At 45.0% G+C, this 26,653-nt stretch overlaps 2 protein-coding genes across 2 annotated transcripts in view; one reads left to right on the plus strand and one right to left on the minus strand.

The window, feature by feature from the left end:
* On the minus strand, nucleotides 1-12,455 carry LOC116493078 (phosphoenolpyruvate carboxykinase [GTP], mitochondrial-like). The gene is given in 7 exon segments (XM_032194219.1): nucleotides 1-66; nucleotides 1,442-1,637; nucleotides 2,160-2,335; nucleotides 2,337-2,371; nucleotides 6,055-6,239; nucleotides 9,422-9,609; nucleotides 12,351-12,455. Coding segments are annotated over 7 exon segments (951 nt in total).
* Nucleotides 12,454-26,653, plus strand: part of LOC116493079 (zinc finger CCCH domain-containing protein 11A-like) — a 19,984-nt gene continuing 5,784 nt past the window's right edge. The window contains 12 exon segments of the mRNA XM_032194221.1: nucleotides 12,454-12,507; nucleotides 12,708-12,833; nucleotides 13,589-13,706; nucleotides 14,133-14,240; nucleotides 14,243-14,335; nucleotides 22,237-22,356; nucleotides 22,862-22,942; nucleotides 23,237-23,347; nucleotides 24,078-24,140; nucleotides 24,400-24,501; nucleotides 24,711-24,770; nucleotides 25,290-25,546. Coding sequence (XP_032050112.1) covers nucleotides 12,454-12,507; nucleotides 12,708-12,833; nucleotides 13,589-13,706; nucleotides 14,133-14,240; nucleotides 14,243-14,335; nucleotides 22,237-22,356; nucleotides 22,862-22,942; nucleotides 23,237-23,347; nucleotides 24,078-24,140; nucleotides 24,400-24,501; nucleotides 24,711-24,770; nucleotides 25,290-25,546 — 1,293 coding nt within the window.

Consider the following 26,653-nt stretch of genomic DNA (forward strand, 5'->3'; position numbering starts at 1 on the left):
CTACCTGATGTTCTCCAAAACCCACAATTTACCCTTTTTCACAATGATGACCAACGAAGAACCCAACTAAAACCCAACGGAGACCCCAAAACACGTCAAAAACACCCCAAAAAAGAACAAGATCACCCCAAAAAACAGAAGAAAACCCCAAATACCATGAATCCACCCCAAAAGTCCCCCTAAACCTACCTGAAGTTCTCCAAAACCCACAATTTACCCTTTTCCACCAATGATGCCAACATGAAAACCCAACAAAACCCAACATGAGACATCAAAACATGTCAAAAACACCCCAAAAAAGAACGGGCATCACCCCCAAAACTGGAAGAAAATCCCCAAAAAGCATGGATCCAATCCCAAAACCACCCTAAACCTACCTGATCTTCTCCAAATCGCAAAGTCCACTCCCAACCACCATAAAACCCATTAGGAACTCAACAAAACGCAACAGGAAACCCCAAAACACATCAAAACCACCCCAAAAGCAAACCGGATCAGAAGAAAAAACGTGATTTAACCCCCAAAAAACACTTAAACCTACCTGATGTTCTCCTAAATGTACAATCCACTCCCAACCACCATAAAACCCAATGGAAACCCAACAAAACCCAATGGAGACCCCAAAACACATCAAAAACACCCCAAAACAGAAGTAGACGTGAAGAAAAAAACACAACAAAAACATGAATTTCCCCCAAAAACCACCCTAAACTCACCTGATCTTCTCCAAATCCCACATTTCACTCCCATTCACCATGATGACCAACAAGAACCCAAGGAAAACCAACGGAGACCCCAAAACACGTCAAAAACACCCCAAAAAAGAACAGGATCACCCCAAGAAACAGAAGAAAACCCTAAAAAACGGAAGAAAACCCCAAAAAGCACAGATCCACCCCAAAAGTCCCCCTAAACCTACCTGATGTTCTCCAAAACTCGCAATTTACCCCTTTCCACCATGATGACCATGGAAATCCCAACGAAACCCAACGGAGACCCCAAAACACGTCAAAAACACCCCAAAAAAGAACAAAATCACCCCCAAAAAAACAGAAGAAAACCCCAAATACCATGAATCTGCCCCAAAAGTCCCCCTAAACCTACCTGATGTTCTCCAAATCCCACACAATTTACCCTTTTCCACCATGATGACCACGGAAAACCCAACAAAACCCAACGGAGACCCCAAAACATGTCAAAAAGACCCCAAAAAAGAACAGGATCACCCCAAAAAAACAGAAGAAAACCCCAAAAACGATGAATCCACCCCAAAAGTCCCCCTAAACCTACCTGATGTTCTCCAAAATTCACAATCCACTCCCATCCTCCACAAAACCCAAGAAAACCCAAGAAAACCCAACGAAGACCCCAAAACACCTCAAAACAACCCCAAAATCAACCCAGATCCTAAAAAAACAACAAAAAAGGGGGATTTCATTGCAAAAGAGCCCCCCAACAGCATGTGCTCGGCCAGCCAGCCCTCGTCGCGGGCCATGCGGGAGGCAATGCGCAGGGCGAAGCACTTCTTGCCCAGCAGCAAGTTGCCCCCGTAGCCGCTGCCGAAGGATGCGATGCGGCGCTCGGTGGGGACATGGGTCACCAGGGTGCGCTTGGGGTCACAGGGCCACCCGTTCACCAGGGGCTCTGCGAAAAAAGACAACAGTTTTTGGGGTGAATTTAGGGGTTTTAGGGGCTTTTTGTGTTTTTTTTTTTTTTTTTTTTGTTTATTTTTTGGCTTTTTTTGTGTGTCTACTTGCTTGTTTTGGGGGGGGGTTGGGTGTTTTTGCTTGTTTTGTCGTGTTTTGGGGGCAGTTTTGCCTGTTTTGGGGCGGTTTTGGGGCATTTTTGCATTTTTATTGGGCATTTCTTGGGCGTTTTTGAGCGTTCATGGGTGTTTTTGGGGCGTTTTTGCGCGTTTTGGGGCGTTTCTTGAGCGTTTTTGCGTGTTTTGGGGCATTTCTTGAGCATTTTAGTGTGGTTTTGGGCAATTCTTGAGCGTTTTTGCGTGTTTTTGGGTGTTTCTTGGGCGTTTCTGCACTTTTTGGGGCGTTTTTGCGTGTTTCTTGGGCGTTTCATGGGTGTTTTTGGGCGTTGCTTGGGCGTTTTTGGGGTGTTTTTGCCTGTTTTGGGGCATTTTTTGGGCATTTTGGGTTTTTTTGGGCTCACCTCGCAGCGGCAGAGGCCAGCCGACGGAGTGGAGGCAGCGGACGAAGTCCCCGGTGGCCAGCAAGGGGAAGATCTGGTGGCCCACGCGGGTCATGATGCGCATGGAGGCCACGACGTAAGGCGAGTCGGTGAGCTGCACGCCCGCCTTGGCCAGGGGTAACAAGGGGGGGGCCCACGCTGAAGGGGATGATGTACATGGTGCGGCCTGAAGGACCCCAAAAAGAGGGTTGGAGACCCCAAAAAGGAGACCCCAAAAAGGGTTGGAGACCCCAAAGAAAGGTTGAAGACCCCAAATAGGGTGAGGAAGGAGACCCTAAAAAGGAGACCCCAAAAAGGGTGAGGAAGTCCCCCAAAAAAGGTTGGAGAAGAAGACCCCAAAAAAGGTTGAGTTGAAGACCCCAAAAAGGGTTGGAGAAGACCCCAAAAAGGGTGAGGAAGGAGACCCTAAAAAAAGGTTGAAGAAGACGACCCCAAAGAGGTTGAGGAAGGAGACCCTAAAAAGGGTTGAAGATGATCCCCAAAAAAGGGTTCAGGAAGGAGACGTGAAGACCCCAAAAAGCGTGAGGGAGGAGACCCCATAAAAGGGTTGGAGAAGACCCCAAAAAAGCGTTGGAGAAGGAAACCCCAAAAAGGGTTGAAGAAGACCCCAAAAAGGGTTGAAAAAGACCCCAAAAAGGGTTGAGAGAGGAGACATGGAGACCCCAAAAAGGGTTGGAGAAGACCCCAAAAAAGGGTGAGGAAGACCCCAAAAAGGAGACCCAAAAAAGGGTGAGGAAGACCCCAAAAAGGAGACCCCAAAAAGGGTGAGGAAGACCCCAAAAAAGGTTGAAGAAGAGACACCAAAAAAGGTGAAGAAGGAGACCCCAAAAAAGGGTTGGAGAAGGAGGAGATGTGGAGAACCCAAAAAGGTTGAAGAAGACCCCAAAAAAGGATGGAAAAGACCCCAAAAAAGGCTGAGGAAGAAAACCCCAAAAAGAGTTGAGGAAGGAGACATGAAGACCCCAAAAAGGGTGAGGAAGGAGACCCTAAAAAGGAGACCCCAAAAAGGGTGAAGAAGACCCCAAAAAAACATAGAATTGAAGGCATGGAGGCCCTAAAAGGATTGAGGGAGGAGACCCCAAAAAGGAGACCCCAAAAAGGGTTTGAGACCCTAAAATGGGTGAGGAAGACCCCAAAAAAGGTTGGAGAAGACCCCAAAAAAAAGGTTGAAGAAGAAGACCCCAAAAAGGGTTGAGGAAGGAGACATGAAGACCCCAAAAAGGGTGAGGAAGACCCCAAAAAGGGTTGGAGAAGACCCCAAAAAGGAGAGCTCAAAAAAGGATGAAGAAGACCCCAAAAAAGGATGAAGAAGACCCCAAAAAATGTTGAGAGAGGAGACATGAAGACTCCAAAAAGGGTTGGAGACCCCAAAAAGGGTGAGGAAGGAGACCCCAAAAAAGGATTGGAGAAGACCCCAAAAAAGGGTTGGAGAAGGAAACCCCAAAAAAGGCTGAGGAAGAAGACCCCAAAAAGGATTGGAGACCCCAAAGAAAGGTTGGAGACCCCAAAGAAGGTTAGAGAAGACCCCAAAGAAGGAGAGCTCAAAAAAGGTTGAAGAAGACCCCAAAAAAGGTTGAGTGGAAGACCCCAAAAAAGGTTGAGAGAGGAGACATGAAGACCCCAAAACGGGTTGGAGACCCCAAAAAAAGGTTGGAGACCCCAAAAAAGGTTAGAGAAGACCCCAAAGAAGGAGAGCTCAAAAAAGGTTGAAGAAGACCCCAAAAAAGGTTGAGTGGAAGACCCCAAAAAGGGTGAGGAAGACCCCAAAAAGGGGGTGAGGAAGGAGACATGAAGACCCCAAAAAGGAGACCCCAAAAAGGTTGAAGAAGACCCCAAAAAAGGGCTAAGGGAGAAGAAATTGAGACCCCAAAAAGGGGTTGAGGAAGGAGAAAATGTGAAGATCCCAAAAAGGGTGAGGGAGACCCCAAAAAAGGATGAAGAAGAGACCCCAAAAAGGAGAGCCTAAAAAGGGTTGAGGAAGAAAACCCCAAAAACGGTTGAGTTGAAGGGGGAGACCCCAAAAAAAAGGTTGAAGAAAACCCCAAAAAAGGGTTGAGGGAGAAGACCTCAAAAAAGGTTGAAAAAGGAGATGTGGAGAACCCAAAAAGATTTGAGGAAGACCCCAAAAAGGTTGAGGAAGAAAGAATCCTTTTATAGGATTTTGCCCCCTTTTTATAGGATTTTGCCCCCTTTTTATAGGATTTCTTCCCCGCTCTTTTATGATTTCTCCCTTCCCTTATAGGATTCCCCTCCCCATTTTTATAGGATTTTTCCCCCTTCCTTTATAGGATTTCCCCCTTCTTTACAGGATTTCCCCCTTTTCTATAGGATTTCTCCCCTTTTTATAGGATTTTCACCCTTTTTATAGGATTTCTCCACCTTTTTTATAGGATTTACCCCCTTTTCATAGGATTTTTTCCTTTTTCTATAGGATTTCCCCCTTTTTTATGGGATTTTTTTCCCGTTTCTTTTAGGACTTTCTCCCTCCCCATTTTTTTAGGATTTTTCCCCCCTTTTTATAGGATTTCTCCCCGTTTTGGGGTCTGACCTTCCATGCAGCCCGGGAAGCGCTGCTGTAGGGCCTGCTCCAGCTGCTGGGGGCTCATCCAGTTGGGTTCCCCCCTTTTTATAGGATTTCTCACCCTTTTTATAGGATTTTCCCCCATTTTATAGGATTTTCCCCTTCCATTATAGGATTTCTCCTCCTTTATAGGATCTTCCCCCCTTTTTATAGGATTTACCTGTTTTTTATAGGATTTTACCCCTTTTTTATAGGATTTTTCCCCCTCCCATTTTTATAGGATTCCCCTCCCCATTTTTATAGGATTTTTCCACCTTCCTTTATAGGATTTCCCCCTTATTTACAGGATTTCCCCCTTTTCTATAGGATTTCTCCCTATTTTTATAGGATTTTCACTCTCCATATAGGATTTTCCCCCTCCCTTATAGGATTTCTCCCCTTTTTATAGGATTTTCACCCTTTTTATAGGATTTCTCCACCTTTTTTATAGGATTTACCCCCTTTTCATAGGATTTTTTCCTTTTTCTATAGGATTTCCCCCTTTTTTATGGGATTTTTTTTTCCGTTTCTTTTAGGACTTTCTCCCTCCCCATTATTTTTTAGGATTTTTCCCCCCTTTTTATAGGATTTCTCCCCGTTTTGGGGTCTGACCTTCCATGCAGCCCGGGAAGCACTGCTGTAGGGCCTGCTCCAGCTGCTGGGGGCTCATCCAGTTGGGTTCCCCCCTTTTTATAGGATTTGTCCCCATTTTTATAGTATTTTCCCCTTCCTTTATAGGATTTCTCCTCCTTCTTTATAGGATTTTCCCCTTTTTTATAGGATTTCCCCCTCCCCTTCCTTTATAGGACTCTCCCACCCTCCTTTATAGGATTTTCCCCCTTTTCGATAGGATTTCTCCCTTTTTAATAGGATTTTTTTCCCGTTTCTTTTAGGACTTTCTCCCTCCCATTTTTTTTAGGATTTTTCATCCATTTTTATAGGATTTTTCCCCATTTTTATACGATTTTTCCCTCTACCTTTATAGGATTTGCCCCTTTTTTATAGGATTTCTCTCCCCTCCCTTATAGGATTTCCCTTCCCTTATAGGATTTCCCCATTTTTATAGGATTTTCCCCCCTTTCTTTATAGGATTTCCCTGGTTTTTATAGGATTTACCCCCTTTTTTTGTAGGATTTCCCCCTTTTCTATAGGATTTCTCCCCTTTTCTGTAGGATTTCCCCCTTTTTTTGTAGGATTTGTCCCCTTTTCTATGGGATTTTTTTCCCGTTTCTTATAGGACTTTCTCCCTCCCCATTTTTATAGGATTTCTCCCTGTTTTGGGGTCTGACCTTCCATGCAGCTTGGGAAGCGCTGCTGTAGGGCCTGCTCCAGCTGCTGGGGGCTCATCCAGTTGCCCAGCTGCGGGGTCCTGTTTTGGGGTCGGGGGGGCACGGCGTCCCGCTCCCGCTCCGTCACCAGCACCGTGTGGCTCTCCACCCGCGCCATGTCCCGGGGGTCCATGCGGGCCAGCCAGCTGTGGGACGGGACACAAAAACCCCAAATCAGACCCCAAAATCCCAAATCAGGGCCCCAAAACACAAAGCAGGGCCCCAAAACCCAAACAGGAAACCGAAAACCCCAAAACCCTAAAGGGAAACCCAAAACCCTAAAGGGAACCCAAAGACCCCAAATCGACCCCAGAACCCCAAAGCAGGGCCCAAAAACCCAAATGGGAACACAAAAACCCCAAAACCCTAAAGGGAACCCAAAGACCCCAAATCAGGCTCCAAAATCCTAAAGGGACCCCAAAAACCCCAAATCCCAAAAGGGACCCCAAAACCCCAAATCAGGCCCCAAAACCCAAATGAGACCCCAAAGACCCCAACGAGGAACACAAACCCAAAGGGGAGCCCGACCCCAAAAGGAGACCCCAATTTTTATAGGATCGTCCCCAAACCTTTATAGGATTTTCCCCCAATTTTTATAGGATCACCCCCAAACTTTATAGGATCGCCCCCAAATTTTCATAGGATTTCCCTCAAATGTTTATGGGATTGTCCCCAAAATTGTATAGGATTGTCCCCAAAACTTTATAGGATTTCTCCCAAACCTTTATAGGATCACCCCCAAACTTTTATAGGATCTTCCCCCAATTTTCATAGGATCATCCCCAAATTTCCTAATTTCTTCCCCCAAAATTTGTAGGATCACCCCCAAATATTTATAGGATTTCCCCCAGACCTTAAGGGATCATCCTCCAATTTTTGTAAGATCGTTCCCAAAATTTTATAGGATTTTCCCCCAAACTTTATAGGATTTCCCCCTCATTTTTATAGGATTTTCCCCAAACCTTTATAGGATCCTCCCCCGATTTTTATGGGATTTTCCCCCAAACTTTATAGGATTTTCCCCCAATTCTTATAGGATCGCCCCCAAACTTTTATAGTATTTCCCCCAAAACTTTATAGGATTTCTCCCAAACTTTTATAGGATTTTCCCCAAACTTTTATAGGATCATCCCCCAATTTTTGTAGGATTGCTCCCAAACCTTTATAGGATTTCTCCCAAACTTCATAGAATCATCCCCAAAATTTTATAGGATTTTCCCCAAACTTTTATAGGATCTTCCCCAAACCTTTATAGGATTTCCCCCAAATTTTTATAGCATCTTCTCCAGACCTTTTATAGGGTTTCCCCAATATATTATAGGATCTTCCCCAAACTTTATAGAAGTTTCTCCCAATTCTTATAGGATTGCCCCCAAAACTTTATGGGATCTTCCCCTAAACTTTATAGGATTTTTCCCAAACCTTTACAGAATCATCCCCAAACCTTAATAGGATTTTCCCCTAATTTTTATAGGATCTTCCCCAAATTTTTATAGGATTTTCCCCCAATTTCTGTAGGAACATCCCCCAAACTTTACAGGATTTCCCCAATATTTTATAGGATCTTCCCCAAAACTTCATCATATCTTGCCCAAACTTGGTCAGACTTCCCCCAAATTTTTGTAGGACCTCCCCCCCCCCCCCAAATTTTACCAGATTTCCCCCAAATTTTGGCCCCAAAACTCCCCAGTTCTCATACTTGGGGAGGGGCAGCAGCGTCCCCTCCTCCTGCAGCCCCCTGAGCAGCTCCCTGCCCCCAAACCTTTATAGGATCACCCCAAAACCTCCCAGTTTCTTCCCCCAATTTTTGTAGGATCGCCCCCAAACCTTTATAGGATTTTTCCCCAATTTTTGTAGGATCATCCCCAAGCTGTTATAGGATCTTCCCCAAATTTCCTAGTTTCTTCCCCCGAATTTTTATAGGATTTTCCACAATTTTTATATGATCACCCCCAAACCTTTATAGGATTGTCCCCCAAACTTTATAGGATTTTCTTCTAATTTTTATAGGATCATCTCCAAACTTTTATAGGATTTCCCCCCAATTTTTATAGAATCTTCCCCAAACCATTATGGGATCCTCCCCTGATTTTTATGGGATTTTCCCCCAAACTTTATAAGATCACCCCCCAATTTTTGTAGGATTTTCCCCCAAACTTTATAGGATTTTCTCCCAATTTTTATAGGATTTTCCCCAAACCTTTATAGGATCATCCTCAAATTTTGTAGGATTTTCCCCAAACTTTTTAGGACTTTCCCCCAATTTTTGTAGGATCATCTCTCAAACTTTATAGGATCATCCCCAAGCTTTTATAGGATTTCCCCCCAATTTTTATAGGATCATCCCCAAACTTTATAGGATTTTCTCCCAATTTTTATAGGATTTTCCCCAAACCTTTAATAGGGTTTCCCCGATATTTTATAGGATTTCCCCCAAAACTTCATCATATCTCGGCCAAACTTGGTCAGACTTCCCCCAAATTTTTTTTATGCTCTCTGCCCCAAATTCCCCCGTTTTTCCCCCAAAACTCACCAGTTCTCATACTTGGGGAGGGGCAGCAGCGTCCCATCCTCCTGCAGCCCCCTGAGCAGCTCCCTGCCCCCAAACTTTTATAGGATCCCCCCAAACTTCCCAGTTTCTTCCCCCGATTTTTGTAGGATCATCCCCAAATTTTCTTGTTTCTTCCCCCAAACTTTTATAGGATTTTCCCCAATTTTTATAGGATTGCCCCTGAATTTTTATAGGATCTTCCCCAAATTTCCTAGTTTCTTTCCCCAAATTTTTATAGGATCTTCCCCAAACCTTTATAGGATCATCCCCAAACTTTTATAGGATTTTTCTCCAAACCTTTATAGGATCATCCCCCAATTTTTGTAGGATCGCTCCCAAACCTTTATAGGATTTCTCCCAAACTTCATAGAATCATCCCCAAAATTTTATAGGATTTTCCCCAAACTTTTATAGGATCTTCCCCAAACCTTTATAGGATTTCCCCCAAATTTTTATAGCATCTTCTCCAGACCTTTTATAGGGTTTCCCCAATATATTATAGGATCTTCCCCAAACTTTTTATAGAATTTTCTCCCAATTCTTATAGGATTGCCCCCAAAACTTTATGGGATTTTCCCCTAAACTTTATAGGATTTTTCCCAAACCTTTACAGAATCATCCCCAAACTTTAATAGGATTTTCCCCTAATTTTTATAGGATCTTCCCCAAGACTTCATCATATCTCGCCCAAACTTCGTCAGACTTCCCCCAAACCTTCCCGTGCCATCTTTCCCAAATTCCCCCGGATTTTCCCCAAATTTCGGCCCCAAAACTCACCAGTTCTCATACTTGGGGAGGGGCAGCAGCGTCCCGTCCTCCTGCAGCCCCCTGAGCAGCTCCCTTCCCTCCTCCTCGGAGCCGTCGCAGAGCCGCAGGGCCCGGGGCCGGCACAGCCTCGCCCCCTCCTCCACGAAATCGCGCGCCGGGGGGGGGCGCGCCGCCAGGGCCCCCCGTGCAGCCCCCGCCTGGCGTTTTGGGGTGAAAAAGAGAGGAAATGGGGCAAAGGGAGAAAGGATCGAGCCCCCGGGGATTGCGCAAGGCCTCGCTGTGGCCTTTGGTCCTTGGGATGGTATTTATCTTCCTTCAGCAAAGGCAAAGCTTATGACACTTGTTGGTGTGTATTTCCAGACCCCCAGCTACTGGCACTGTAGCGCATCTCTAATTCTTTGGTACAAAAGGTTCAAAATCTCTTAATGCAAAAATTTTACCAGCACCCTGGAGAAAAAAAAAAGAAATCTAAAAATCTTACCAACTTCTATTACAGACCTGCTGAGTGCACCAGAGTTACTCGTTTTTATTCAGGCTTTCAGGGGCAACTTCAGTTGGTTTAGCGCTTGGATTGCTATGTTAGCAGATGTCAGTTTAAAAAAAAAAAAAAGCTTTTGAGGTCCTTTTTAAAATGAGACTGCCTTTTTGGAATGTAGGGCTGCAAGGTATCCTTGGTTTTGCTTTCTTCCCATTCCTTAGACCAGATCCATTCAGATTCTGAACAGCGTTCCCGGTCTGTTCAGGAAGATGGAAGGCAACAAGCAAAATGATGAGCTCCGTGGGCAGTCAAAAGAGCTAAATCTGGAGAGTGTTTTGAGTCAAACTTCCATGCTAAGGAGCACCAGTAATTGTTAGAAGTAGATGCAGAGGAACCTGCATGGCACTGGGTGTGTTTCTGAAGGTGCTAAAGGTCCGAAGTGATGATTCCTATCCATACTAAAGAAGAGAAGGAAACCTTGCACTTAACTACTGTTTTTATTCCCTTTGTCCAGCAGTCAAAAGCAGTAACTAATATGAGAACCCAACTTTTCCTCTCTTTATTTTAGATTTGGGAAAATTCCCTGCCAAAAAAATATTTCCTGGAAAATTCACTAGTGTTTGTGTGAGTAAAAGGTTCCAATCTTTTATTATTAATTTATAAGAACTATTTCATCCACTTTTGTCCAGAAGAGTCAGAAATAATTTGCACAGAAATGTGCAGCGTTTTAATGAAAGGATTCAGAATCACTCTAATTTGAACTTTATCTGGTCTGGTTGCAGGTTTTGTGACATTTAGTGTCTTTAGAAAAAAAAAAAAATCAAAATTTCTGACTTCATATCAGAAAAAAAGAAAAAAAAATGCTTGTGGCTAAATAAAATCTGTTGCAGCTCTGCTCATCGAAAAATCATTGGCTGTTAAATTGGACCTAAGTCGTCTTCTCTAACCTTTCATGATCCTGCAGCAATGGATGATGATGGATATATGGATTAGGGAACAGCACGTGATGGCAAACCTGTGGTATTTGCTACAGCGCAGAAAGAAAAACCAAATTGCTTCCAAAAAATCAAACTAATTCAAAATCCTTGGTATCATGCAGCCATGCCACTGGCAAAGTGAGCATTCCCCTGCCTCTCAAAGCTTGCTGTACCCTTGATCTGCTGTCTTCCTGCTGTTAATTGATTGCAACTCTACGTGTCAGGGCTACGAGTTGTTCTCGATATGGAGATCATACAACATATACTGTGCACGCTTGTGTGTATAGATATGTTTATCCTGTATGCATGTACATCCGTATGCATATTTGTGTGCTGGCCCCCAGATCACTCATGTTACAAAGCATCGGCCTCGAAGGCATACTCATCAAAATCTTTTGTAGAGCCTCCATTTTTTTCTAGTTCCCTCAAAATGAGAGAATTTTTACGTGCTCTCTGTGTTGAAAAGGCAAAAATTCTTTTCACTGTCGCTCTCGCTAACTTTCTCTCACTCCCTCCTCGTGTGTGTATAAACACAGATGTGTGTATGCGTATGCACATCTGTGGATTTATATGCACTGGTATGTTTTTTGCTGTACAGGTAATAAAGTCGGGGAAAGGTTTTTGTGTTTTCTTAATAGGTGAAGAAATCTTGAAGACCAGAGATTGGAACATACTGAATTTTAAATTTAAAAAAAAAAAAAAAAGTTAAATTGTCCGGCTGTGGAAGATGAAGCCTCATTTTTGCAGCCACTTTGAATCACGAGTTCATCTCTAAATGCGCTGGGTTTTTTGTTTTTGTTTTGTTTTGTTTTTTGGTTTTTATTTTTTTGAAGAGCCGACTAACCCTGGCTGCCTCCAGTCTGAGAGAGCATTCAAATGGACTTGCTTCCTCTATTAGTTATAAGCTGTTTAAAAGCGCATCCTATGTTTGAATTGTGGATGAGAGGTTCCCTTGGCAAAGTGAGGAGGAAAATTCTTCCTACCCCTTTATTATTAATTCACGGATTCAGTCTTGGTTCGGCCTACAGGAGCAGTTAACTGGAAGTCTTTGAAGATCGATAACTTTGCTGAGGTTGTCCAGGAAGGTGAAATCGAAGAACCACAGGGCCTGGAACGTGCTGTTTAATGCGTCCTAACTGTGTTCTAGAGAAGTTATTTGTAGCCATAGTTGATTATTGACTTGTATGTATCATCAGGTGGTTTTTTAAGGAGTGACTCCGTTTTCAGGCTTCCAGATGTGCTCCAAGTCATATTATTGAGGATGTGGAAGAGAACGCTTGCTGACAAAGCTCCTGGCAGATTTACAGAACTTTAATATTTAGTTAGTTCATGTAACAGCTGATTTCAAGGCTTTGCTCTCTTCGAGAGACTGATAACTTGATTTGATTAACTGAAGAAAGCTGGAAAAATGTTCGTTCCTCATTATTTTTCACTTGTTACTTTCTTTAGGGTTACTTTTAAAAAGATTTCACTGATCACAAGCCAGTAGAAGACTTTCAGCCCAAGCAAGGGTGAAGACAGCTCTCTCAAAGAGCAGAGGAAGTCCCTGTGGAGAGAACCCGAGCTTGTTACCAGAACTCGTCGGCATGTCTAAACAAGGAGACGATTGCTACTTCTATTTCTATTCTACCTGTACCAAGGTATGGCTGGCTTTCCTTTGCTTTGCTTTTTTTTCCCCTTTTTTTCAGGAAGGAGTAGATTAGGAGGAGGAAGCACACTGGTCTTTGGTTAACTTGAGAACCAGATAGATTCTGAATTCAGCTGTAGCAACATTAGGCAGCAGCATGGCCATTTTTGAGGCTGTACTATATTTTCCTTGTTGGTTTCCTTTTGGTTCCAGGGAGACAAATGTGCCTACCGCCACTGCGAAGCTGCTCTGGGCAATGAGACGGTCTGCAAGCTGTGGCAGGAGGGTGGTTGTTTCAGGAATGTCTGCCGATTCAGACACCTGGAAATTGACGTGAGTGCCTAATGATGTGTTCTCAAAATAAATCAACAAAAGCATTTTTCAGTGCCGTAGGTGTACTGATTGTGCTTTTGCAGGATAGATTCGTTTGCTTCAAAATCATACTGTTTTCTGTTACCAAGAGAGGGGGTGGGAAGAAGCAGAGGGAAATAAAATCAATGCCTTAGGTATGTCTTAGCAAGATATTTTTATTTTTGTTTTATTAGATGCTGACAGTTTTCTCAACAGATGCAGAACAGCTGTTAAATAGACTGCTAAAACCTGCTGGAGCAGGGGGGTAATAAACAGGCTGTTCTAATGAACTATCAGGTCTCTTCTGACCCACAGTCCTTCAGATAACGCTGTTCTAGCTGCCTGGGGTAGGAAGTGGGGAAAGTTAAAGGTGCAGAAGAACTAAGTCTCCAAGAAGTAGTTCTAGACAGGGTTAACCTAGGCAATTTCAGATGTTCTTTTTCCCTCTGAATAATCCTAGTATAATCCTAGGTGTATTAGTTTAACCCACCCTCAACTGCTGTCTGAGTGTGCCTGTCTTCTCAAACTGAATGATGACAAATCTAAATGTGCATAGTGGTTACAGCTTATGCAAACTTTGTGAATATGCCCAGAAATACTACACTTAACTGAGAAACTGACCTTTGGAATGATGTTTCAGCACTGTGTTGTGACAGCTGTCATGATCTGGAGCTGTGCATCTCTTTGCAAGCCTCAGGTGCATGTTATCACGAGCTTTTCTTTCTTTCTGTCTTCAAAAAAAGCGCAGTGAGATTCCTTGCTACTGGGAGAACCAGCCGGGAGGCTGTCAGAAAGCCAACTGTGCTTTTCATCATGCAAAGGGACGTTACATGAATGGACAATTCTTACCACCAAGCAAGAGTGAGTTTAGGTCCTTTGTCTTAAAGCGCTGAAGAATTTTGAGTATTACTTAGTGGGTACCAATCCTGTAGGGGGCATGAGGTAACTGTTCATTTGTGAGTGCAGGAAAAGGTCTGCAGTCATAGGTGTACTGCACCGAGTGTACTGCTGGTGTTTGTTTTCTGCTTTCGTGCTCAGCTCCTCTTTGCTTTGTGTGATGTTTGCCTTGCAGTTTGCTTCCTGTTGTTTCATCTTTTGCTGGGTGGTAGGGAGATGTGTTGTTGTTCGAAGGGAAGTCATTGTTCACGGTGTAAGCAGTGATGGGATGGGCAAAAGGAGATGCTGAATTCGTTGTCTGTGTGGGTTATCTGCCTTTCCTACCATCTCTTTGCATTGTGGTCAAAGTTTTAAACTGCCATATTACCGATGATCCTCCTCTTCCTCTAGCTACACTGCCAAGTCCACCTGAGTCCGCAGACGATGATTTGAAAGTGGCTCAGATGTCACTGCAGCAAAACAAACTTTCTGTCCAGTCAAATCCCTCTCCACAGCTAAGGGGGTGACGAAAGTGGAAAACTCTGAAAATGTCCCAAGCCCTACACACCCTCCAGTTGTAATCAATGCTGCAGATGATGATGAAGATGATGATGGTGAGCATGTTTTGGTTCTTGGAAGGAATTTGTGCTGTAAATGATTGTGTAAATCTTTGGTTCTTGAAGGAATTTGTGCTGTAAATGAATGTGTTAAATCTTTGGTTCTTGAAGTAATCTGTGCTGTAAATGAATGTGTTAAATCTTTGGTTCTTGAAGGAATTTGTGCTGTAAATGAATGTGTTAAATCTTTGGTTCTTGAAGGAATCTGTGCTGTAAATGAATGTATAAATCACAGATGACCTGAGGTCTGACTAGCGATAGGGCAGGCAGTCTGGCCAGGTCACTGGTGGCTTTGTCTGGCAGTCAGTGGACAGAAGCTGAAACGTTGGAGGAAAGTTTAGAACCACTCCTGGCTTTAGCTGGTCTGTTGTGTAAAGTTCTATGTGAAACTAGGAAGGAAATTTCTTTTTTCTGTCTGAAGAGCAATGTGTTGTGTAGTAGTTAAAGCTGCAGAGAGAATCTAGAGTCCTAGATGTTTTGTCCTAGTGTATTCTACTTAGGAGTTCATCAGGTCTGTGTAGCTGTTTAAAAAAAACAAAACAAACAAAACAAAACAAAACAAAAACAACAACAACAAAAAAAAAACAGCAACAAAGTTTTTTATATTGTCGTGGTTTAACCCGACCGGCAGCTAAACACCACGCAGCCGTTCGCTCACCCTCCCCCCTCCCTCTCTGGGACGGGGGAGAGAAATGGAAAGTGAAGCCCGTGAGTTGAGATAAAGACAGTTTAATAAGACAGAAAAAAAAAAAATAACAAAATAATAATAACAATAATAATAATGATGATACAATGGTGATAATACGAAAGTAATAATAGTATGTACAAACAAGTGATGCACAATGCTATTGCTCACCACCCGCTGACCGATGCCCAGCCTAACCCCGAGCAGTCCGGCCCCCTCCCCCCGGCTAGCCACCCCTATATATTGTTTAGCATGACGTCAGATGGTATGGAATACCCCTTTGGCTAGTTTGGGTCACCTGTCCTGGGTCTGTCCCCTCCCAGCTCTTACTGCACCCCCCAGCCTGCCCGTTGGCAGGACAGAGCAAAGGCTGAGATGTCCTTGGCTTAGTATAAGCACTGCTCTGCAACAATTAAAGCATCGGGGTGTTATCAGCACTCTTCTCATTCTAAGCCAAAACACAGCATTCCACCAGCTACTAGGAAGAAAATTAATTCTGTGCTAACTGAAACCAGGACATCTATCCACCCCTTATTCCATACCATTTATGTCATGCTCAGGTTACACTCTTTTCCATACATTCTAATTAGTCACCTTTAGTAATCATGGTAGTGATAACATACAGTATAATATACTATTTAACATGGTGCAATTCAGTTCATGGGCTATTCTCACCCTGTATTAAATCTCCTTGAGGTACACACCGGACCTCTCCGTTCTTTTGCATCACCCACCAAGTATATCCAGGTCCCTGAGCGAAAACAATTCCACGAATAGGTTTGCCTTTTCCTGAGGCAGGAGTAGCCCAGACTGTTTTACCCAGCATATTTTTTACATGCACTACAGGAACTTTATCCCCATCTACAGTACGTAACAGGTTTGATTGGGCAGGTCCAGCTCGGTTGGTAGATCCCCTAGTATTGACTAACCAGGTGGCCTTTGCCAAATGCGTATCCCAGTTTTTGAACGTCCCAGCGCCCATTGCTTTCAAGGTAGTCTTTAACAGGCCATTGTATCGTTCAACTTTCCCAGAGGCTGGTGCATGATAGGGGATGTGATACACCCATTCAATACCATGTTCTTTGACCCAAGTGTCTATAAGGTTGTTTCGGAAGTGAGTCCCATTGTCTGATTCTATTCTTTCTGGGGTACCATGTCGCCATAGGACTTGCTTTTCAAGGCCCAGGATGGTGTTCCGGGCGGTAGCATGAGGCACAGGATATGTTTCCAGCCATCCGGTGGTTGCTTCCACCATTGTAAGTACGTGGCGCTTGCCATTGCGAGTTTGAGGGAGTGTGATGTAATCAATCTGCCAGGCCTCTCCATATTTATATTTCAGCCATCGTCCTCCATACCAAAGAGGCTTTGACCGTTTGGCTTGCTTGATTGCAGCACATGTTTCACAGTCATGAATAACCTGTGCTATAGCGTCCATGGTCAGGTCCACCCCTCGATCACGAGCCCATTTGTATGTTGCATCTCTACCTTGATGGCCTGAGGTGTCATGGGCCCATCGGGCTATAAATAATTCACCTTTATGCTGCCAATCCAGGTCCACCTGAGCTACTTCAATCTTAGCAGCCTGATCCACCTGCTGGTTGTTTTGATGTTCTTCAGTAGCCCGATTCTTGGGCACATGAGCATCTACGTGGCGTACTTTCACAGCCAGGTTCTCTACCCGAGCAGCAATATCTTGCCACAATGCAGCAGCCCAGATAGGTTTGCCCCTACGCTGCCAGTTGTTTTGCTTCCATTGCTGTAACCATCCCCACAGGGCATTTGCTACCATCCATGAATCGGTGTAGAGATAGAGAACTGGCCATTTTTCTCGTTCAGCAATGTCTAAAGCCAGCTGAATGGCCTTCACTTCTGCAAACTGACTCGATTCACCTTCTCCCTCAGCAGCTTCTGCAACTCGTCGCGTAGGACTCCATACAGCAGCCTTCCATCTCCGATGCTTCCCCACAATACGACAGGACCCATCAGTGAACAGGGCATATTTCTTTTCATTCTCTGGCAACTGGTTGTACAGTGGGGCTTCTTCAGCACGACCCACCTCCTCCTCTGATGATATCCCAAAGTATTTGCCTTCTGGCCAGTCCATGATTACTTCCAATATTCCTGGGCAACTGGGGTTTCCTATTCGAGCCCGCTGAGTAATCAGTGCAACCCACTTGCTCCATGTAGCATCAGTTGCATGATGCGTAGAGGGGACCCTTCCCTTGAACATCCAGCCTAGTACCGGTAATCGGGGTGCTAGGAGGAGCTGCGCTTCAGTACCGACCACCTCCGAAGCAGATCGAACTCCTTCATATGCTGCCAATATCTCCTTTTCAGTTGGAGTATAGCGGGCCTCAGACCCTCTGTATCCCCGACTCCAAAACCCCAGAGGCCGACCTCGAGTTTCCCCAGGTTCTTTCTGCCAGAGGCTCCAGGTGGGGCCGTTCTCCCCGGCTGCAGTGTAGAGCACATTCTTTACATCTGGTCCTGTTCGAACTGGCCCAAGGGCTACTGCATGGACTATTTCCTGCTTAATTTGTTCAAAGGCTTGTCGTTGTTCAGGGCCCCATTCAAATTCATTCTTCTTACGGGTTACTTGGTAGAGTGGGTTTACAATCAGACTGTAATTTGGGATGTGCATTCTCCAAAACCCCACAACACCTAGGAAAGTCTGTGTTTCTTTTTTGTTAGTTGGTGGAGACATAGCTGTTATTTTGTTGATCACATCCATTGGGATTTGACGACGTCCATCTTGCCATTTTATTCCTAAAAACTGGATCTCTCGTGCAGGTCCTTTGACTTTATTTTGTTTTATGGCAAAACCGGCTTTCAGAAGGATTTGGACTATTTTCTTCCCTTTCTCGAAAACTTCCTCTGCTGTGTCACCCCACACAATAATGTCATCGATGTACTGCAGGTGTTCAGGAGCTTCCCCCTGCTCTAGTGCAGACTGGATCAGCCCATGACAAATGGTAGGGCTGTGTTTCCACCCCTGGGGCAGCCTATTCCAAGTATATTGGACTCCCCTCCAAGTGAAGGCAAATTGTGGCCTGCACTCTGCTGCTAGAGGGATGGAGAAAAATGCATTAGCGATATCAATTGTGGCGTACCACTTGGCTGCCTTCGATTCAAGTTCATACTGAAGTTCCAGCATGTCCGGCACTGCAGCACTCAGTGGTGGCGTGACTTCGTTCAGGCCGCGATAGTCCACTGTTAGTCTCCACTCGCCATTAGACTTTCGCACTGGCCATATGGGACTATTGAAAGGTGAATGAGTCTTGCTGATCACTCCTTGGCTCTCCAATTGACGAATTAGCTTATGGATGGGAATCAGGGAGTCTCGGTTGGTGCGATATTGCCGCCGGTGCACAGTTGTGGTAGCAATTGGCACTTGCTGTTCTTCGACCCTCAGCAACCCCACAACAGAGGGGTCCTCTGAGAGACCAGGCAAGGTAGATAATTGTTTAATGCCCTCTGTCTCTAAGGCAGCTATACCAAAAGCCCACCGGAACCCTTTTGGGTCCTTGCAGTATCCTCTTCTAAGATAGTCTATGCCAAGGATACATGGAGCATCCGGACCAGTCACAATGCGGTGCTTTTCCCACTCATTCCCAGTCAGACTCACTTCAGCCTCCAATACAGTCAACTGCTGAGATCCCCCTGTCACTCCACAAATATAGATGGGCTCTGGTCCTTTATAGCTCGATGGCATTATAGTACATTGTGCACCGGTGTCTACTAAAGCCTTATACTTCTGTGCGCGTGATGTGCCAGGCCATCGAATCCACACAGTCCAATAAACTCGATTGTCCCTTTCCTCCCCCTGGCTGGAGGCAGGGCCCCCCTAATCCTGGTCAGAATCTTCCTCGTTTCTGTGTTTGAAGGACTGTCTGCTGGAAGTTGGAGCAGCAAACTTTTCGGAGAATCCCTTCTTCCTGATTGTTTTCTTTTGCAACTCACGTACCCGTGCCTCTAGGGTCGCGGTAGATTTTCCATCCCACTTTCTCATGTCCTCTCCATGGTCTCGTAAGTAAAACCACAGGGTGGCACGGGGTGAGTACCCACCATATCGTCTTCCTTGTGTGGGTGAACGCCTACCCCTGACAGCTGAGACACTGCTTTGTACAGGTGCGAAGGAGAATAATCTCTCTTCAAGTTGGTGAACCTTTTCAGAAAGTTTCTCCCAAGTGTTCTCCTTTGGTCGGTGGGCACTGGTTGGTTCAGGTGGGGAGGACAATAGATTCTCTTCAAGTTGGTGAACCTTTTCAGAAAGTTTCTCCACAGCTGAGACGCAGGCCTGTAAGGAAGGGGAGAGACTTTCTTCGTACTGCCGGAGTTGTTTAGCCACTTCACCCACTGTGGGTTCCTCATCCTCTTTCCAGGCCATTATTGCCAATGAGCTGGCATATGATGATGGTGCACTCCGTACAAACTTCCGCCACATGGGTCGTGTACACTTGACTTCATCTGGATCTGTGGATGTTTGTTTGAGGTCTGGATCCTCATAAATCACTTCCCGTACGGCTAATTCCCTCAGGTACTGGATTCCCTTCTCCATAGTGGTCCACTTGCCTGGTAGACATAAAATATCTTCCTTGAAGGGATACCTTTCCCTCACAGCTGAGAGGAGACGCCTCCAGAGGCTGGTGGGTCGTGCTCCATCTGCAATTGCTTTGTCAATGCCGGCGTCTCGAGCAAGGGATCCCAGCCGCTTGGCTTCCCTGCCGTCTAATTCCACACAATTGGCTCCAGAGTCCCAGCACCGGAGCAGCCAGGTGACAAGCTGCTCACCTATACAGCGACCAAAATCTTTTCGCACATCTCGTAGCTCGCGCTCGTTTAGGCTTCGGGTAGTTACTGTTGCTCTTTCGGCATCCTCATCTTCCTCCTCCTGAATCCTTGACGGCCCAGCGTCGTCATCATCTTCGTCATCTCTATACTTAGTTTTGGCAGAAGCCTTACCTGGATTGGCAGAAGACTCTCTGCGTTCTAAACGACTTGAATTTCTATACCATATTTTCACCTTCTCTACAGGGGCAGCTTGCACTGCTACTGCTCGTTTCTCTGACTTTGTTACAGGGTCTGCCACAGGGGTTGGAATGCCCTCTGCAGGGTCAACTTGCACTGCTACAGCTCGTTTCTCTGACACGGCCACAGGAGCTGGAGCGGCTACAGGAGCTGGAGCAGTTGCAGGAACCGGAGCTGTAGCGGCTACAGGAGCTGGAGCTGGAGCTGGAGCAGTTGCAGGAGCTGGGACTGGAGCAGCAGTAGGAGCTGGAGCTGGAGCGGCTTCAGGAGCTGGAGCTGGAGCGGCTTCAGGAGCTGGGACTGGAGCAGTTGCAGGAACTGGGACTGGAGTAGCGGCCGGAGCTGGAACTGGAGCGACTGCAGGAACTGGGACTGGAGCAGCTGCAGGAGCTGGAGCTGGAGCGGCTTCAGGAGCTGGAGCTGGAGCAGCTTCAGGAGCTGGGACTGGAGCAGTTGCAGGAACTGGGACTGGAGTAGCGGCCGGAGCTGGAACTGGAGCGACTGCAGGAACTGGGACTGGAGCAGCTGCAGGAGCTGGGACTGGAGCGGCTGCAGGAGTTGGGACTGGAGCGGCTGCAGAATCCACCGTAGGGGTCACAGTGGCCGTTGGATCTGTCACAGGGTTTGGAGTGGCCGCAGGGTCTGTCACTAAGTTGACAGCAGTATCAATGGCAGCTCGATAGGCATGAGCCAGGCCCCAGCACGTTACAATGATTTGTGTTACTTTGGAACTGCCAGAATCATTACACCTTTTTTTCAAGCATTCTGCCAGTTTTTGAGGATTTTGCCATTGTTCAGGGGTGAATTTCCAACACACTGGGGGTGCCAACTGCTCTAGATGCCTGCCCATATCCACCCATACTCCCTGCCACCCACAACTATACTGCCTCCGGGCAGATCTCCGGATGAGCTTCATAAGTAGTTGTTTAACTTTAAGCAGAATCTGAAGTGCATTCATGAGGCAGAACAACAAGACTATGGTATTCTGAGTATTCCAGAAATATTCAATATCTTGGAGAGCTATTGTGACAAGCTCAGGGGATAAGAGGGTGGTGAAGGAGGAAGGCAGAGTGACCCAGGAGGATACAGGGGTGGTGAAGGAGAAAGGGAGAGTAAGCAAGTAAGGAAAAATATCCTCCCCTTTCCCCTCCACAGATTGACTCTCTAATGGAGAAAAACAATAGGTATAATTGCTAATAGTTCCCAAGATGCTGTTTCCAAAGTACAGAGTCCACGATGTTACTGAGTATAAATACCAAGTTAGAGTCATGACCAGATATCTTATCGTCTCATAAGCCATTGCTATAACACTTAGTACCATAATGGTCTGAAACCAGGGCCCGGAGAGGAGAAACAACACTACAGAGAGCAAATACGGAAAATAATGTACTATAATACTCAATTTAGAAAACAGGCGCAGCAGAGTTGTGATTAAAGCAATCAGCATCATGACAAGTGACTATTAAGCAGGTCTAATCCTTACACCAATTTTAGTTTAACACACTCTGATCAGATCTGCCGTTATCTCAACCTTTCGGGCCCCACGTCGGGCGCCAAAAAGGCTGTCGTGGTTTAACCCGACCGGCAGCTAAACACCACACAGCCGTTCGCTCACCCTCCCCCCTCCCTCTCTGGGACGGGGGAGAGAAATGGAAAGTGAAGCCCGTGAGTTGAGATAAAGACAGTTTAATAAGACAGAAAAAAAAAAAATAACAAAATAATAATAACAATAATAATAATGATGATACAATGGTGATAATACGAAAGTAATAATAGTATGTACAAACAAGTGATGCACAATGCTATTGCTCACCACCCGCTGACCGATGCCCAGCCTAACCCCGAGCAGTCCGGCCCCCTCCCCCCGGCTAGCCACCCCTATATATTGTTTAGCATGACGTCAGATGGTATGGAATACCCCTTTGGCTAGTTTGGGTCACCTGTCCTGGGTCTGTCCCCTCCCAGCTCTTACTGCACCCCCCAGCCTGCCCGTTGGCAGGACAGAGCAAAGGCTGAGATGTCCTTGGCTTAGTATAAGCACTGCTCTGCAACAATTAAAGCATCGGGGTGTTATCAGCACTCTTCTCATTCTAAGCCAAAACCATGGGCTGAAGTGTCACTGCATGAGCTACGTAATCATGAACAACCTGGTCTATGCATAACTGAATAGATTTTTCCCCTTCAGACCAACTTTCTGAGGAAGGAGAAGAAACTAAAACTCCTGTCCAGCAACCAGCTGTGGAAGGCAAAAATGGATTACGGGTGATTTCCACTCGGAAAGGCAGTTCTACTACTACTAAACAAGGTATTCCAGCACGTTAGTAGGATAAATCAGAAGAACTTGACAGTTAACTCAAAAGCAGTGTGGTGTAAAAACACAACAAAATGTAGGGGTGCTGAATGGACTCGGTTATTTCCATGATCTCATTTCTGCCATTAATACCATCATGTGCCCATTGGGTGAGAAAGGTGAACTCCTTTTCTTTACTTTTGGAGAACAAAACAGGGCCACAGCATGGAGTTTAAATGGCTGCACGTGCAGCCTTGCAACCACTGTTGATAAGCCATATCTAATGATAGAGGGATCTAATATCGTGTAAATGGATTAAAATTAAAACTACATTTTTAACCCTGAAGGATGAAAGGAGGGGCAAAATGCCATTGGTTCTATGGCTCTTTCACTTGTGAGGAGTGTTGACAGGCTTTATTCTAAATACTTCAGAAAGTTCCTGAGTGCTAAGAAGCCTGAGGACCTGTGGTCCTCAGTGAGTGCCTCTAAGCCTGTCTCATTAACTGTTTCCTGTTTTCAGAGGGCAATCTGAATTTTGGAATAAAAACACTTGAGGAAATCAAACCGCAGAAGATGAAGGAAAAAAATAAGAGACACGGTGGTGAGTTAATATTCCCTACTTTCTTATCCTGTTCACGGCAGGTGATGGTGACTGGGAGCTGCTTGAGGGACAGACTTCCATTTTTAGCTGGGGGCATAAAGCAACCTGATTCTCAGCCAGCTGGTATTCTAAATGGGAGTTCAAAGGGCAACCAGAGGCAAATTAGTCACCTCTCTTATTTACATGCTCTGCTTGCTGTATTTTTGACAGTAACAAATAATTTAAAGTTTTTTGTTCTTTGTGATAGTTTTTTATGTTGGGTAAACTTCCTTATGTTTTGGTTGCTCTGAACAGAAGGTTTTTCAAGATCTTCTCTTTGTCCCGTTGATTCTATGATTTTTCCTGCTCCAGAAAAGGAAAATGTCCGGACGGTGGTGAGAACTGTGACACTGTCTTCCAAGAAAGGTAATAATGAATGCTTTTGTTTTGATTTCATTACTCCTAAACTGGAGGGTTAAGCAATAATTAAAACAATTCACCCATGTTAGCCTTCTGGTGCTGCCTTCTGTTCAAAACGTGCTTTTATGCTTAAAGTCCCTGGTTGTACTGGAAAGATTTGGTGCTCAGGTTAAGTGCAGTGGCAGGAGAAAAAAAAAAGTGTCAGTATGCAAATAGGGGGGTAACTGAAAAACAGAAGAGTAACGAGAAGAAAGAGCTGTAGAAGACAGTGCTATATAAGAAGCAATTTCTGAAGCATTAAAGAGGCTGACAGTGGCAGGTGTGGACACAGTATGACAGGAGTTTGTGTATAAATTGTTTAGAGCTGTTCAAATGCCTTTTAAAGGGAAAAAAGTGTGGAAGTACTTTTACTCGTAGACATTCACCTTAGAAAGGAATATTTCTCAGCATATGTACCTAATAATATTCTGCTTGCTTATGCAGCTTTGTTCTGCACAAAGCATAGCTGTCAAGCAGACTCAGATTCACTCTCTACTATCTCAGCTGGAATTTGAAGCAAGCACTGAGACTATTAATATTTTTTTTCTATGTTAATTATAGTTAAAATATGAGTTTATGTGGTTTAGCTGTCAAAACAGTGTCTGACTGGGGTTTTTTGGACATGGGCTAACAGGATAATATTTCTGTTGGTTACTGGTTTCTGTGAAATAGAAAAAAAAAATCCCTTTTGTTTTAGGGGAGGAACCTGTGGTTCGACTAGATCTTGCTGATAGACAAGGAAAACGGAAAGCCTCCGCGGGTAAGAACTTTTTATGAGCTGTTACATAGGTGCTGCCTTCTATATATGACTGCATTAAAGAGTATTTGTGATGTATGAAAGGAAAATACATTGCAGTGGAGATCTGTGTTGACTGCAGAAATGGCAAAAAAAAAAAATCATTTAGCAGCTGAAAGGCAATTCTATGAAAATATGCTTGAAAAATAGAAGCTTATTGTTGACTGTTCTCAAACCTTCCTGCAAAGAAAAGTTCTTACAATATTCCTTGTTTTCTCTGAAGATGATGTAAGCACCCTTCCAGTGAAGCGCAGCCTTGCTGAAAGGCTGGGGAAGAAGGTAGAGGCTCCGGGAAATGCTGACAAAGCACCCAAGAGAGATACAGGTACTAAACGGGCATCTGGATTGGATTCCTGGGTTTTGTATTTAGTCTTTCTGTTTGTCCTTTTCCAGTGATGTTTCTTTTTGCATGTTGGCTGAGGTCGTAATCACTCGGATTCAAAGTTACCTTTCCTGTCTTGTTTTGAAATGTGTACCTGAAGTTGACATTATGCAGCCTCCCTAATTCGTTCTTTTTCTGTTTTGCAGTTCAAGTTCCCAAGTCTCTGAAGGACAGGCTGGGATTACCTCCTAAACAGACCAGTACTGAGAGAGGTAACAGCTAGATATTAAATATGCTTTCTCCTCCTTCCTTTCCATGAACTTGGACTGCTTTCATACATCCCTAAAAACTAATTTAAACGAAAACAAAGAACTGACGCCTCTTGCTTGAGTGCTGAAGCTCTTCTGACAGCCACTATCAGAAATCTGGCTCTAGGTGTGTGTTTATTTTCTACTTGTGCCTTGTCAAGGTTTTTAGCTGCTTCTGTGAACCGTTACGTACAATTAGAATAGAACCACTGCCAGGAGCAGGAATTTGAAATGCAGTCTGAAAAAGTAATAAAGTAAAGCAGCATTTCTGTGTAGCAGTTCTCTCTGGATAGGGCTGGTCTTCAAAATACAAGTGGCTCAGAGGAGGAGGAGAATGTTGTTCTAAGGATATTGTTCTAAGATGCATTATTGGGAACACTCAAGATTAGTTTTCCTTAGTGCTCTAACAAATTTTGGAGACTTAAAATATTGCTGGACTCTCTTTAAATGTTGGTGCTTCTCCTCATTTCTTGATGATGACAGGGAAGGCTGCTAAGCCGATGGGAGAGATCCATGTGAAAACACTGGAGGAAATCCGTCGTGAGAAAGCTCTTCAGAGACGCGAAACTCAAGCCAAAGCTGAGGCTGAAGGGCATGGTAAAACTGAAGATTCCAGCGCAGGGGCAAGAGCTGCTCGTGCAGGTCGCATCCAAACTTTCTCTGAAGCCTTGTCTGAAAAAAAGAATAATCGCTTGGTAGAAGAGAAGAAAAAAGCAGGAGAATGCCATAGCAAGAGCAAAATTACGGAGCCAACTAGGAAAGGTGCCCTCCTAGACCTGTTTCTAGAAAACAGAGAGGGTCTGGTGGGAGATGTGGTGATTGGTGGCCGCCTCGGTCATAGCGACCATGAAGTGGTTGAGTTCAAAATTTATGGTGACAGAAGGAAAAGTGCCACCAAAACCTCATCCCTAGATATGGGGAAAGCGGACTTCAGGCTGCTCAGGGAACTAGTCAGAAAGGTCCCCTGGGAAACTGCTCTTGAAGGCCTTGATGTCCACCAGTGCTGGTCACTCTTTAAGCGATGCCTCCTAGAAGCACAAGATAAGGCAATTCCAAAATATCGCAAGTCAGGCAGGCGGGGCAGGAGGCCGGCGTGGCTAACCAGGAATGTTCTAATGGAGATTAGGCGGAAACAGAGAGTGTTTCGCTACTGGAAGGAGGGCCAGGCGTCATGGAAAGAATACAGGGATGCTGTTCGTGTTTGTAGGGAGAAAGTTCGAGTGGCCAAAGCACAGCTAGAGTTGAAGCTGGCTGCGTCTGTGAGAGAAAATAAAAAGGTTTTTTTTAGATATGTAAATGGAAAAAGGAGAACTAAAGAATACATAGGGCCGCTCCTTGATAGGGAAGGTCTCCTCACAGACGATGACATAGGCAAAGCAGAGACGCTTAACGCCTTCTTTGCCTCTGTCTTCAATGCCGATGATGGGCTTCGGGACCCAGGGTGCCCTGAGCTGGAGGGCCGGGACGGTGGGGATGACAAACTCCCAACTGACCCTGAACGTGTGCGGGATTTGCTGCTCCATCTGGATCCCTACAAGTCCATGGGTCCGGATGGGATTCATCCCCGGGTGCTGAAAGAGCTGGCGGATGTCATCGCGGAACCTCTCTCAATTATTTTTCAACGATCCTGGGAATTTGGAGAGGTCCCGGTAGACTGGAAGCTGGCAAATGTTGTGCCGATTTTCAAGAAGGGTCAGAAAGAAGACCCTAGCAATTACAGGCCTGTCAGTCTCACGTCAGTGCCTGGTAAAATCATGGAGAAGTTGGTTCTCGGACTTATTGAGGCGCACCTGGGGGACAAAGCAGTCATTGGTCCCAGCCAGCATGGGTTTGTGAAGGGTAGGTCC

This window comes from Aythya fuligula, chromosome 10 (genome assembly GCF_009819795.1).
Source record: "Aythya fuligula isolate bAytFul2 chromosome 10, bAytFul2.pri, whole genome shotgun sequence".
NCBI classification, from domain to species: domain Eukaryota; kingdom Metazoa; phylum Chordata; class Aves; order Anseriformes; family Anatidae; genus Aythya; species Aythya fuligula.